The sequence below is a fragment of the Plecotus auritus genome (assembly GCF_963455305.1).
Source record: "Plecotus auritus genome assembly, chromosome: 1".
Classification (NCBI taxonomy): domain Eukaryota; kingdom Metazoa; phylum Chordata; class Mammalia; order Chiroptera; family Vespertilionidae; genus Plecotus; species Plecotus auritus.
In genome coordinates this window covers 102,196,431-102,211,172 of record NC_137770.1, presented here as the reverse complement: position 1 = coordinate 102,211,172, position 14,742 = coordinate 102,196,431, and the positions used below count along the sequence as shown (strand labels likewise).

General features: G+C 38.4%; 1 protein-coding gene across 1 annotated transcript in view; it reads right to left on the bottom strand.

The window, feature by feature from the left end:
• ITGA8 (integrin subunit alpha 8) overlaps positions 1-14,742 on the bottom strand; it is a 216,396-nt gene that overhangs the window by 60,485 nt on the left and 141,169 nt on the right. The window contains exons 16-21 of the mRNA XM_080672065.1: positions 13,619-13,674; positions 12,819-12,973; positions 11,223-11,360; positions 10,672-10,739; positions 6,993-7,140; positions 906-998 (exon numbers count right to left, since the gene is read on the bottom strand). Of these exons, the coding sequence (XP_080528191.1) occupies positions 906-998; positions 6,993-7,140; positions 10,672-10,739; positions 11,223-11,360; positions 12,819-12,973; positions 13,619-13,674 (658 nt within the window). The remainder of the gene's footprint in view (positions 1-905; positions 999-6,992; positions 7,141-10,671; positions 10,740-11,222; positions 11,361-12,818; positions 12,974-13,618; positions 13,675-14,742) is intronic.

The window sequence follows — 14,742 nt, the reverse complement described above, 5'->3', positions numbered from 1 at the left end:
TTGCAGATTTCAGAATATTTTTGTGATATATGACTTCAAAAAAATAATTATTTCCACTGTGATATTTATTACAAGAAGTTCCTATGTGTACATGTAAACAGTAATTGCATAAAATAAATGTTTTGTCCACAAGTAATACTGAATGGGAAGTTCCTAAATCTGGAAACAAAGAAGAAGAAAAAAGAAGGAAGAGGAGAAGCTGGTGAAGGAAGAGAAGAAAGAAGAGGAGGAGGAGTGGTGGGGGCCAGGGGAGGAGGAAGAGAAGAGGAAATAAACCAACTCATTATTTCATGAGCATGTTACAGATCATTATTAACACTTCCTTTTTCTTGCTACATTTTTCTGTATTATTCTTCAGCTAAAATATATTATTCTTCAAGTAAGATACCAGTTCTTCAAGTAATACCTGCTAAAGCTGATTTAAAAGCTGAATTATTATAATATTTTAATTTGAAAGTACTGTGAATTATATTCATATGGGAGGTATATTAGAAATAAAAATTTAATCATCTTTGCTAAAAATTTTAATTGTTATTCTTAAATAATTATATTTATTTGTTTTTTAATTCAAGAAAAAGTAGTAGTAAATCCAAAAAAAGTCAACAAAAAATCTGTAGTAAAAAAAAAAAATAGTATTTATAGACTTGTTGTGACTAAAAGATGTATAAGAGTGATGTCCAAAGAGAAAGCACACAAAAGTATTAACCTTTTGTGTTTTTAACCTTAGATTATCCACTCTGTGTTGGTTATAATGCTAAATCCCACTACCCTGGTCTGGTAATTTCCTGCCTAATTTGTCTTAATTGCTATGTACTAAATTGCTGAGTGCTAATTGGGGAGCTTTCCATTAGTTCCTTTTAAAATTCAATTAGACAGAAATCAGTAAGCTTCTAGTTTTCTCTTACATTTGTTCCAGCCACCATCGGATTCCCAAGGTCACACACCACCATTCTGGTTACATTTTCCATCTTGTACTCACAGCTCAGTGGTCGGAATCCCTACAACAGGAGAGAACACCGGGGTGGATTCAGGGGCAGTATAAATTACATCCTGTCACAAAAGCAACACTGGGGGTGGGAAGCTCCTTTTGATTTCAAACACCTGTGGGGGCAGCTGTGCCCAAGAATTAATTTGTGACCAACTCAGTAGAAAAACTTGAGAAAAAAGATTGAAGTTTAATTTTAGAAAGAAAGTTTTTAGATTGGTAAACCCAACTATTGTGTTTCCTTGCAAAAAAAAAAAAAAAAAAAGAAAAGAAAAGAAAAGAAAAAGCTTCCTATAGTATTTATACAAATATTCTAAAAATTATTTTCACTGTTAATATTAAATTAGGGCCATGAAGATCACAGATAATTCAACACAGCTAATTTATTCTTGCAAAAATGAAATGGCAGTAATTTGTATACATGATCATATGACTCAATGACCATTTGCAGGAGAACTGCTTTGAACACAAATTTCTACACATCATGGTCCCATTTTGAGATTACACAATCAATCTTAGTTCAATCCTAAACACTTAAGATGGAAAGAGAACACTTTTATGTTGACCCAGTGCTTCCTGTCTCCCTTCTTCCCCGTACATCCTATTCTGATTAGAATGTACAAAACCTCAGGTTTGAAGAGATGCTTACAGCTATGTTGGAGAAGGTCTCAAGGTTACACCAGGGAAGAGGAGAAAAGTAAAGGTTTATCTTTGAACTCGTGCTGTCTGCTCAGAGCTCCACCTGTGTCCTCATGTTACTCCCAGCTGCCTAGAATCCACACCTTGTTCTCTACCCTGAGCCCTTACCATATTTCAAAACCTAATGTCCCTATGGCCATTCTCTGCCATTGGTGATAGCGACCAACATGTTCACACATAATTCCATCAAACTTGGTAAGTGCTACTAATATATCAACTGTGAGAAAGAGATGAAGGGATTAAGAGGTACAAATTAATAGTTACAAAATAGTCAAGGGGATGTAAAGTACAGCATAGGTAATAGAGTCAATAATATTTCAGTAACTAATTATGGTGCCAGTTTGGTACTAGAAATATCAAGGAGGAACACTATGTAAAGCCAATACAAAATAATATTGAAAGTGAACTGTAATTGGAAAATAAAAATTAAACTTCTAAAAAAAACTCAGAAAAAGCCTGTAATCCTCATTCCCAAAGATAAGCTTACAAGATGAGGACATTTACAAAGGAGAAACCTTTTGGGGATTTGTGCCCCCTGAGAGGTCCATGGAAGAGCGTTCTGAATATGAGGACCATTTATCCATCTTTTAGCTGTATTGAAATTTCATGTAAAGAAGTAATGTGAATTTCCAAGTAAAACTTTCAGAAACTACCCTCCATTCTATCTTTCCCAGTTTATTGAGAAAAAAACAAGATTTAAAACCAAAACAAAGAAAAGCCAAACAAACCCCAGATATCTAGATAAAGAATTCTGTAGGTAGGTCATATGCTTTGAGAAAATAAGCATCAGGAGGAAGGGGGCTTTGTATCTGTCCTATTCCCAGTGCCTAGAACAGTGTTTGGCGAAAGGGAGATGGTGTTGGGAGATAACAGTGAAAGTAGCTCACACTCTTTGCTAAGGAGGAGCCGTCAATGAAATAGACAAACACACAACTAACTATAAAGTCCTCCTCCTTAATCACCCTGTTAATTCTCTTCCTATAGCATCCATTGAAAGTTTGTCCCAAGTAATGAGAAAGGTGTGAATCACTCATATTTGGAGGCATCATTTAATACGTGCTCTTTCTAAATATGAATGAATGACACGTCAGTTTCTGATGGAGGTAAGAAACATTTTCTCTTTTTAATTGAATTTATTGGAGTGACACTGGGTAATAAAATTATACAAGTTTGAGGGGTACAATTCTATAATACATCATCTGTATATTGCACTTTGTGTTTACCACCCCAAGTCAAGTTTCCTTTCATCACCATCTCTCCCCCCTTTACCCTCTCCTTCCCCCACCCCACTTTCCCTTGGGTAATCTCCATACTGTCATTTGTGAGGGATTTTTTCCTTAATCCCTTCATCGAAACATATTTTTTAAAAGCTGGTAATATTCTCTATCCTGAAAGATACCTTTAGCATCTATTCAACCTTAAGAATTCATAACTAACTCAAGTTGTACGAAGATGTTTTGTGTTGAGATTAACTCAGTCCTGAAAACAAAAAAGAAACACAGCAACGGCTTTAAAAAATGCCCATGTATCCCCTGAATATAATTCAAGGATTCAGTTCCTATAGTAAATATTTTTATCTTATCTAAAGGTTAAAAGTTATATATACATTTTCCCAGCTTTCTGGAAATAGCTTTTCCACATCAATCAAAGTTATTTCCTCTCCACAGACCATCACCCTTTTTCTTTTTTTAACCTTTATTTCCTCTGAGTGAGAGAAACAATAATTGTTTTTCTAGATATTTCTAGATTATTTTCCTCTGCTGTTCCAGGAACACTCTTGTTCTAATCCATTTATAGCTCTAAGGGTATCATTCATGCATTTATTCATTCACTGAAAATATTTACTGTTATTTACTAGACACACACCCTCACTGAATTTCCAGTTATCACAAATGCAGTAAGTGATCACAAGCAATTGCAACAAGCAATGGAAACACAATACAGTTTGCTAAGTTTATGGTAGAAGAACTTGGTAGTGATAGAGGAGGACATGCACATAGATTTAAGCAACCAGAAAAGGGAGCAGTGATTAAGCACGGGGCCTGGACCTAACAGCAGAGGTTTCGATCTTGGCTGCTCTACAGAATAGCTATGTAACTTTCTGCGTGTTACTGAATTTCTCCTTATCTACTAATATACAATGGAGGTGATGATAGCCTTGCCATTTCTCTATAAAGCTGTCATGAGGATTAAGTAAATGTATTTTGATCAATTTCCACACCAGACCAATAGCATACCATATTCATTTCAAAAAGCCACACATTCACAATTTTTATCTTTTTACTCTTCATTAAGATTATAATTGATAATATGAAGCCCATTTGAATTGTAACAATGTGGTATTTATAAAACTACCATAAATTTGGCCTTTTAACTAAGAACTATTGTACATTGGAGAAATCTAGATGAATATATATGAACAAATTTTCACTAATGAAAAATTTGGATATTCATAATCATAATAATAATTTGATTATAATCCACATTGGTTGATAAATACTTACCTAAAAATATTAAAGGTAGTTCTAGAACCAGAGAAAAACCATGCTATAACTTAAAGCATTATAAAAAATTAATTAATTAATTAAATACGCGGAGCTTAGAGCAGCGCCCAGCCCATAGCAATTGCAAAATCAATTTTAGCAGTCTCAGTCATTAGTAAACTGAGGCCTAGGGTAGTGGAGGGTTGTGGGGGTAAGAGATCAACCAAAGGACTTGTGTGCATGCATATAAGCACACCAATGGATACAAGACACTGGGGGAGGGGGGTGGGATGAGGGCATGCGACAGGGGGTAGGGGAGGCTGGGGGAAGGTCAATGGGGAAAAAAAGGAGATATATGTACTAATATATGTAATACTTTAAACAATAAAATAAAAATTTAAAAAAATAATAAATAAATAAATAAATAAATAAAATCCTGATCCCGCCCCATGACATATAATTCTTATTATTCAAAAAGTGAACTATTCACATGGAGGAAACCCAAAAGGCCATTATCTTGGTCTAAACAAGCTTCCAAAGAACATGGCACCCATGAAAGAGAAAAATAAAAGAACGAAAGGACAGTTGAAGTACTGAGTAAGAAATCACTAAGAAATTGTTAAAATAATAATATGAAGTGATATGAAGAAATAGCAAATGAAGTTTCAAAACATATAACAAAGAACTGAAATGCATAAATATGTCACAATATATATTTATATACTGTATATGAGACCCCTAGGACCATAACAAATGCAAAAAATTCACTGTTAATAACTCATTCTCAAATTTCCCCCCTTAAAAATCAAATTGCCCCCTGTGGGGTGTGTGCCCCAGGTTGGGAACTACTGACATAGGTCTTTATTTCTAGAAAAATTTAGAAGGAAGGTCACCAAAGGGAAGGCTAAAGGTTGGCTCAGTTAAGGTGTTCAGAGAAAGAGATTATCAACATCTAAATTTTAAAAAATATGTTTTTATTGATTTCAGAGAGGAAGGGAGAGGGAGAGAGAGACAGAAACAACAATGATGAGAGAGAATCATCGATTGGCTGCCTCCTGCACTCCCCCTACTGGGGATCAAGCCTGCAACACAGGCATGTGCACTGACTGGAATCAAACCTTGACTTCATGGGTTGATGCTCAACCACTGAGCCACACCAGCCGGGCCACTGTCTACATTTTTTAAAAGATCAATGTTTTCAACAAAAGAAAACAAAACTTACAATCAGATAATACCAATACTTTTCCTCCTGAGAAAAAAAATGTTTTAAAAATACTTGAACTTAGTTTAAATAAAAAAATACACAAATCTCAAACTGCTTAAAAACAAAGAAGAAATTAGAATGTGGCTTAGTAATGTAAAATTCAAAGATGGAGCTAAGTCTCTGCCCCAGGAAAACTGGAAGAAGAACAGTTAAGGACTCATTTGAGATTATGGATAATGTCTTTTGTAATGTTTACAGGCAAAGACAGAAGCGGTAAATGAATGCTATCCAAGTTTTCCTCGCAACCAAGTGAATAGTAAACTGGATGTTTTTCTAAAAGGAAAACATTTTAGAATAGATGCTCTGTTTGACGAAGTCAGAGGAGGAGTGGCATGAAAGGAATTGGAATAAAAATGAGTGGAGTCCTGGAACATTGAAAAATGACATACTTGAGCTCATTTTTTTATTTGTTTATGCATTATCTACATGGAAGTATTTGTAGGTGATATTTTTCTGTGAATGTCTTCTCAGAAATTTACAATGACTTTATGACTGTTAAAGATAAATGATTATTACCCTCCTGGATTTATTTTTTACTAACAAGAGAGTTTAACCAAAATATAAAACATGAGACTAGAGGTGTGAATAGAGAATTTTATATTCTCAATGTTTTTCAATGTCTATATCACAACAGTTTGTTAACATCTCTTTAGAGGAATTATTTTTCATTAAATTATTTAAGCATTAGCATCTTCAAACTCCTCAGAATATGCAGCATTTGGAAACTCGCGTGAATTTAATAAGTTATAGTTTTAAAGAACAAATCCACCAGCAAGTTGCTAAGGAGCACGCACTGTGCCTAGCTCTGAATGAGGGGTGAGTATGAAAGAATATTCACCTTGGTCTCTGCCCTTAATTGTGAGTCCACATATTTCTAAAAATGAGGGACTCTCTCAATGTATTTTAGACCAAGCGATCATAAACACAACAGAACCTTTGGATACTCTGAGTGGGAAGATTCATGTTCTGACAAGGAAGGAAAGACTATAAAAAGCATCCACGTCAATTTAATAAATAGTGGCATTGCGGGACTGGCAAATGACGAAGACATGGCTTTTCTTGGACCCAGTCCTGAAAAGGTGGACCATGAGGAAAGAAAAATGACCGTGTTTCCTTCCGAGTGCCTGTCTGGGTTGTTATCAGTGCTCAGTCGGGATTGGCTGGACCTTCCTCCATAAGCTGTAATGAGAACCAGACCTCCTGGGACCTGCTTGAAACTTAAAGGAACTCAAAACAAAGGCCTGAAAACAGCCAGTGAGGGTAGGCGTGAGCTTGTGAATTTAGCTGAGAAATCCATCCATTGGTAAGCTGCTTCTTTCAGCAATTGTCTTCTCTTCCTTGCTACAGTTCTCAAACTTTGGCCAATGTATTTTTGCATGTGTGGCCAAGAAAGACCATCCCCCTTCCTGGCTGACTGCAATTATGATTAACAAGTAAAGTGCCATTTTGTTTTCGTTTTTTTTAGAAAGAAACTCTCAGCTAAGATGGTTCTACTTAACATTGATTTGACTTCCAAAATATACCTAGCACTTTACTACTTTGAATAATTTGTAGGCATTACCTTGTTGCTGCGCTCAATCCCGACATAATCTGCCTCTTCTGGTATCATCACCAAGAGTTCTGCTTCATAGGCTCCTTCACCTTCATTTCTTGCATTGATTATGAGCATAAGGTGATTTTCATCTCCAATGATGACCTGATGCTTATCTCTAGAAATGCAGTTTGACAGGGATTATTAGATACTCGCTGGATTCACGGGTATTTTAGTTAAGGACTTACCTGAGAGGAAAGGACGAAAGATGTGGAAATGCAAGACTGAGGCAAAAAGAAGATGGATGGCCATGAAGGCGCATTGAGAAGAATCAAGAGAACCAGGTCTGGCTGGGAAGGACCGGAAAACATCCAATGATGTGCTGGTCAATGGTTAACAACCAGGTCTCAAAAAACACACCCCACACCATTTGCAACATTTGCTGATTCCAGTGGTATGAATCCTCTCACTATGGTCAATGTCAAGCTACTGACATACTTAATAATCTGCCAGCAAAAATTCTAGAAAATTCAACAATTGGCTCACAAGCCAGAATGAGCAGCTTCTGCACATCCCTGAAAACACCCAGCAGGAAGTAAGATGAGCCATGAGGGGAAAAAGAGAGAGAGGCGGTTTAAAAACTCTGAGGGGGAGATGTGTAATGCAAAATGTACAACGAGAGGGAAGAAAGTAGCCGATAAAAGATCACAAATAGCTGATTAAGGATTGTGAAGTATTTTGAAGAAATTTAATTCACTCCAAACTTCAAATTGAACCAACATCTGGAAATGTCTATTTCACTTTTGACCCTGGCTAACTTGTGAAGTTTGGAGAAAGTCTCCTTGAGAGATATCAAGTGGATTCCAAACATTGGCAGTGAGACAGGCCCTGGGGGTGAGGTGTGGGGTGAAGGAGCATGAATCTGTTTTGTCCCATCATAGATAGCTCACATCTTAATTTCATTTCTTTACATATTATAATGCAACACAATTATGGGATGATGACTCGCCACTACAGGCAACTGGGAAGTCCTCTGATTCTGATTGGATTTTGTGACACCTTCTGTTTTACTCCATAGAGTGCCATTCCATTTCCCCCCAGCAAATTAAAGTTGGTTTTGTGTTGACAATTTTTTTTAATTTGATAAATCTTTATTGTTCAGATTACTACAATTGTTCCTCTTCCCCCCCCCCCCATAGCTCCCCTCCACCCGGTTCCCACCCCACCCACTGTCCTCATCCATAGGTGTACATTTTTTGTCCAGTCTCTTCCCACACCCCCCACAACCCTTTCCCCCCAAGAATTGTCAGTCCACTCCCTTTCTATGCCCCTGATTCTGTTATGTTCACCAGTTTATTCTGTTCATCAGATTTTTTATTCACTTGGTTTTTAGATTCACTTGTTGATAGATATGTATTTGTTGTTCATAATTTTTATCTTTACCTTTTTCTTCTTCTTCCTCTTCTTAAAGAATACCTTTCAGCATTTCATATAATACTGGTTTGGCAGTGATGAACTCCTTTAGCTTTTTCTTATCTGTGAAGCTCTTTATCTGACCTTCACTTCTGAATGATAGATTTGCTGGGTAGAGTAATCTTGGTTGTAGGTTCTTGCTATTCATCACTTTGAATATTTCTTGCCACTCCCATCTGGCCTGCATAGTTTCTGTTGAAAAATCAGCTGACAATCGTATGGGTGCTCCCTTGTAGGTAATTAACTGTTTTTCTCTTGCTGCTTTTAATATTCTCTCTTTGTCTTTTGCTCTTGGCATTTTAATGATGATGTGTCTTGGTGTGGTCCTCTTTGGATTCCTTTTGTTTGGGGTTCTGTGCGCTTCCTGGACTTGTAAGTCTATTTCTTTAACCAGGTGGGGAAATAGGTTTTCAGTATCTTGCTCTCTCTCTTCTTCTGGCACCCCCATAATTTGGATGTTGGTATGCTAGAGGTTGTCCCAGAGGCTCCTTACACTACCTTCAAATTTTTGGATCCTTTTTTCTTTTTGCTTTTCCAGTTGAGTGTTTTTTGCTTCTTTGTATTTCAGAACTTTGACTTGATTCTTGCGGTCCTCTAGTCTGCTGTTAGGTCTCTGTATAATATTTTTTATTTCAGTCAGTGTATGTTTAATTTCTAGTTGGTCCTTTTTCATATCCTTGAGGGTCTCGCTAAATTTATTGGCCTTTTCTAGGAAATTCTTGAAAAACCTTTTAAGCATTGTTTTGAACTCTATATCCAGTCGTTTGCTTTCCTCCATTTCTTTCATTTGTGATCTGTTTCTTTGTCTCCGCATTTTCGTTGCTTCCCTGAGTTGGTAGAGTAGCTTTGTGTGGTAGGTGTCCTATAGGGCCCAGTGGCTTAGCCTCCCCAGTTACCTGAGGTGGACACTCTTGGTGCACCCCTTTGTGGACTGTGTGCACAGCCTTGTTGCAGTTAAGTCTTGATTGTTGTTGTTATCACTGGGAGGAATTGACCTCCAGGCCAAGTAGCTGTGAGGATCAGCTGTGACTATACTGGGAGAACTTCTGTGCTGGAGACACCCTTATGAGACAAGACTTGCAAAATTTCAAAAACCTCTGTGCTCAGCTTGGATAGGGGAGAGTCTCAGGGCGGAGCAGACAGCCTTGGCTTCCCGTTAGCCCTGCCCTATGAGGCCCCTGGGTCTCAGTGTCCCTCAGTAATTGCTGCAAGCACCTCTGAGAGAAAGCCGCCCTTGAGTTTCGCCCACTGCCAGACAATCCAGTTTTTCCCCGAATGAGTCTGGGTTCCCAGAAACTCGCCCAGAACTGGAGTTCAGCGCAGTCGGGAGCTTCCGTCTCCCTCCCACTTTAGAAAGCCAGCCACGCACTCAGCCGCCCGTGCACTCAGCAGTCAGTCCTCTCTGCATGCGTGCGCACCTCCGGACCTATGCCTTCTGCAACTCCAGAGTCTCAGTGTGCTTTCTCTTTTCCTGACAGTCCAGATTCCCCCTGAATGAGTCTGGTTTCCCAGAGTCTCGCCCGGGACTGGAGTTCAGCGCAGTTGGGAGCTTCCATCTCCCTCCCGCTTTAGAAAGCCAGCCACACACTCAGCCGCCCGTTAACTCAGCTGCCTGTCCTCTCCGTGTGCACATCTCCATACCACAGCTTTTGCAGCTCCTCTGAGTCTCAATGTGCTTTCCTCTTTCCTTCTAGCTGTAGAATTTCCACTCAGCCAGCTTTCCTGTGGTTCTGGATGGTGTTCGTTTTGTCTTTTAGTTGTAGTTTTAATATTGTTGTGCGAGACAGCAGTTTAGGTGTTTACCTATGCCACTATCTTGGTTTCTCCTCTGTGCTGACAATTTTGAGAATGCCTTTGAGTCATGGGGTGCTGCAAAAGTTTTGGCTAAGGTGTTGATGGAACCAGCCTGTCTCTGAATTCTTTGCCCACAGAACTGAGACAAGTAAATACAACCTGAACCGCCCCATAGATGAATTTACTTTGAACAAAACCTTTTTTTTTTTCATTTCTGCTGAAAGATGAAACAGCTCAGGCAAAACCTTAGGGTGGTCACTTGACACCTACGACAAAGAACTGACCCAAAGCACAGGCTAACGCAAAGTGTAGCCACGCTCAAGACTTTCACGCAGTTGTATTTTTTTGTAGGAGTTGAAAGTGTATACTTTCTCCAGAAAAGCTTTAAATAAACACCTGTATTCCATTAGATAAATGTACAAGTTTATTTATTTAAACTTACGGTCTGGCTGACAGCTTCAAGTCAGGAACGCACATGTTGTCTTCTCCGCAGTCCACCAGGATGTGAGCCTGTGTTGTGCAAAAACATATCAGGAGTAATCTGGGAAAACTGGAATCACATCCTTTTTCTTTAAAATTATGAACGATTCCATAAATTAAGGCAAAGCTTTCGTTTCACTAGGCATGATTCTACCCAGCTAGAAGAACCATGTTCAGCAGTGACCTCCCAATAGAGGCCAGTTTACATAATAGCCCGATTCCAATTCATTCTGAAATGTCTGTAAAGAATGTGAGTCTGGCAATGTTTTGAGAATTACAGACTGTATTGCTTCCATCACAGCCACATTTTGAACATATTAAATCTTGGTTGCACAAGGGGATGGGCTTCTGAAAACACAATGATGCAGTGTTTCAGGAAACATGTTAGAAAAATCTCCCAAATGTTCTATATTTGTGTGCAGGAATGAGACAAAAGGGACTACGTTCCATCTTAAGGTCACAGGAGCTGTGCCCAGGGCCTGACTGAGAATACGAAGACCGTCAAGGACCTACCTGTTCAGTAACAACATTTTCCCTGTAGTGGTTCAATATTGGTTTCACTTCCAGGCCTTCTTTAAAGGTGGATTCATCCAAACTGTAATTCAAACTAATGTTGATTGGAGATAATTTATCTCGGAATTCAGTTTCATCCTGGGAAAAATGACAGAGTCAAGGAAGGCTCTGTGAATCAGCTGCAGGATGTTAGTCTGTGAAAGGCACTGGACTTAGAGAAAGTGAATAATGAAGTAATCATCACCATCACCAGCTTAAGCACTCACTGACTATTAATACAGCTTAATTAATACGTGTTTAGAGATGATTCATTTAGAGCTGTGGCTTCATTGAAATATATGCTTCTAGAGCAGGGGTGGGCAAACTTTTTGACTCAAGGGCCACAATGGGTTCTTATACTGGACCGGAGGGCCGGAACAAAAGCATGGATGGAGTGTTTGTGTGAACTAATATAAATTCAAAGTAAAGGAGTGGAGGGAAGAGCAAGAGAACCCTCTGCTCTTTCGGCTCCGCGGGCCGGATAGAACAGCCGAACGGGCCGGATCCGGCCCGCGGGCCGTAGTTTGCCCACGGCTGTGAGGTAATCTTCAGGGTCTCCAGATCTTCAAAACTCAAACAGGTTGGCTAAATTGCTGTTAAAAAATTGTCAACACAAAACCAACTTATATACGTAATAAATATTTAAAGTTTCACAAATTGGGATTTATATTTCCATGAGGTTGGCATAATCTATGAGTTCTGTTGGGCTCACAGGAAGAAAACATCTTGATTCTCTTCCTCTCTTATCATCTCTTTAAGCCCTCACTTGTATGAACTTCAAAACACTTTCAGCACATTTAAAGTTCCTTCAGAATAAGAAATAGAACTCCTTCGAGGTGAAGAGGTGAGTGAGTAGCACCAAGCCCTGAGAACACGGAACACCTTACTCCCTGTGGTGAACATGCCACCCTTCAATTGTGTGCCAGTCAAGGTCATAATGAGACTCCATGGTCATGTGCCCAGCTTTCCAGACATGTTTTTAAACTTTGCCTTCATCAGATTTCCCCTCACTAAGTCCATTAAAGGAGGAGATGAAATAAGAAAGAATAATAATCTCACAACTGGTGAGAAGATGAAATAATTGTATGATAAATATTTTGGCTTTGTAAATTTCATGGTAGGTTTGGTAAAAATCCACTCCTTTAAAAATATAATTGTAAATGACTTTTAATAAAGGCTTTGAATGCCTAAATGTTTTCCTGAGTTGGCTCTTAAATGCATATTGATAAAATCTGGCTAAACATAGTCATGTAGGAGAAAAATTCAAATAAATTATGTTATTTTGCGGGGGAGGCAGTTACAAATGAAAACCACCTGAGTTAGTGCTATTATCAAGATTGTGAGCAAAACAAAAAGAAACCATGAGAATTAATAGCAACATATCATTGGGTTAGTGGAAGGAAGTGAGGCTCAAAACCAGAGTGTGCAGCCTTAAAATAAAGTTTCCTCCAATAAAATGAAAATGATGTGGACAAGGTTGATGGTTAAATGGAAAAAAAGTGGTTGGAATGTGGTTCTGAATGTGAGAGGCCAGAAAGGTGATTCTGGAACACTTACTCGCAGGTAAACCATAAAGTCCTGGCATTGGCGGGATTTCTGCTGCTTTATCACGAGAGGGAAGATGAAATGTGACTGATGGTTGTAAAGGAAGAGTGTGCGTTTAATGGCGCCTTTTTGTTTCAGGGAATCTAACTGCACCTCGGCGGTCAGGCCTAAAGGAAAGAAATAAAGTAAATATAATCAGGAAAGGAAAAGTATTCGGTGAATGCAGTGCTTTAGCAGAGGTATGAGTTCCTAGTTCAACTTGCTTACTCAGAAAACATTTTTTTTTTCATAATTGGGATCAAAAACAATAGAGGAGCTGAGAAAAATTTTAGGAAATACTCCCCAAGCTAAAAAAAAAAAAAAAAAAAACCTTGTTTTTTACATAAATCATATTTTTTTTTCATGAGGTTGGCAGAATCTATGAGTTCTCTTGGGCTCATAGGAAGAAAACATCTTGATTCTCTTCCTCTCTTATCATCTCTTTAAGCCCTCACTTGCATGAATTTCAAAACACCTTCACCACATTTAAGTTCCTTCAGAAAAAGAAATAGAACTTCTACGAGGTGAGGAGGTGGGTGAGCAACACCAGCCCTGAGCCCAGGGAACACACCCACACAATTATTTCTGTTTTTCTAGGTAATATTAATACCAATTATTTGAGTAATGTTTATAAAGAAGGCTCCATATATTCACTAGGAGTCTTGGTATTAACAAAGGGCTCATTAAAAGTTCTATGAGGTCTGCACAGAGAAATGCTTATGGTTGACTTTTCTTAGTATACTATAAGAGTAGAAAAAATAAAACACTCTCACCTATTGTGTTTGGAATGCTCTGGCCTTCTACAGATGCACATACTCTTAAGGAAAAGCTATGGAAAATAATAGTCAATAATTTATTGGTTAATAAAGTTTTGAATCTGAAGTAGAACTCTTCCCTAACTCACCCTGGATAGATGAATACAGTGTTCCTCTATACTTCACTTACTATACACATACAACTAAAAAATAAATATGCATATAAAATATATACATATCCTACCAGTTGGCCTCAACACTGATATAATTAAGACTGGTGAGGTTATCTGATTTAATCAATGGATTGTTTAATCAATTGCTTGCTGCCTGTATTCAATAAATGAATATCTCCATGTGCCAGAGAGTGAAGAATGGAGCAGCACATCAGGGGAACAGCTAGTGGTAGAGCCTGGAGATGAGCGAGAACATGACCCCATTTGAAGAACCTGAAGAAATTTGGCGTGGTTGGTGCATTGGAGCAAGATGGGAAAGATTGGGAAGGAACAAGGCTCCGAAAGTCATGTTAAAGAACTTGGATTTAATCCTAAAAGGCATGGAGCACCATGGTGTGATTAACCCACATCCCCACTCTGCTCGGAAGAAGAGGAAAACTCAGCGGTAACTTACTAGGGGTGGGGTACAATTTGAGGCAGAAACACTAGGAGAGGGAATGGCGAGAGAAAGAACATAAGGCGTATAGAGTGGCTGTGTCAAGCTAGGTAGGCACAATTATCTGGCATATAAAGATGCTAAAAAGAGGGTATATGTGCAAAAGAGACACTTTATAGTTTTTCCTGAACATAATCCAGAGAGGTGTCTGCCACGGTTTGTAGGATGACCTGCACTTGGGCCTGTTCTGTGGCCGTGGAAGGAATAGGAAACAGCCGGTTGACTCTGCCTGCCTTGGCTGAATGGGCTCACTCCCCTCCTGACAAATGTCAAGCCCTGACAGCCAGGCTTTGAGATGGGGCTTTTTCACATTTCTAAGAAAGTGAACATATAAGAAAATATTAAATATGATTTAATGACAGTTATAACACTTTTGCTAGTAAAATACATAGTATAATTAGAATATTTCTACAGAACCCAAAAGGAATAAATAATCCCTAATCATACTTTAACTATGTGTCAGCTTCCTGTGT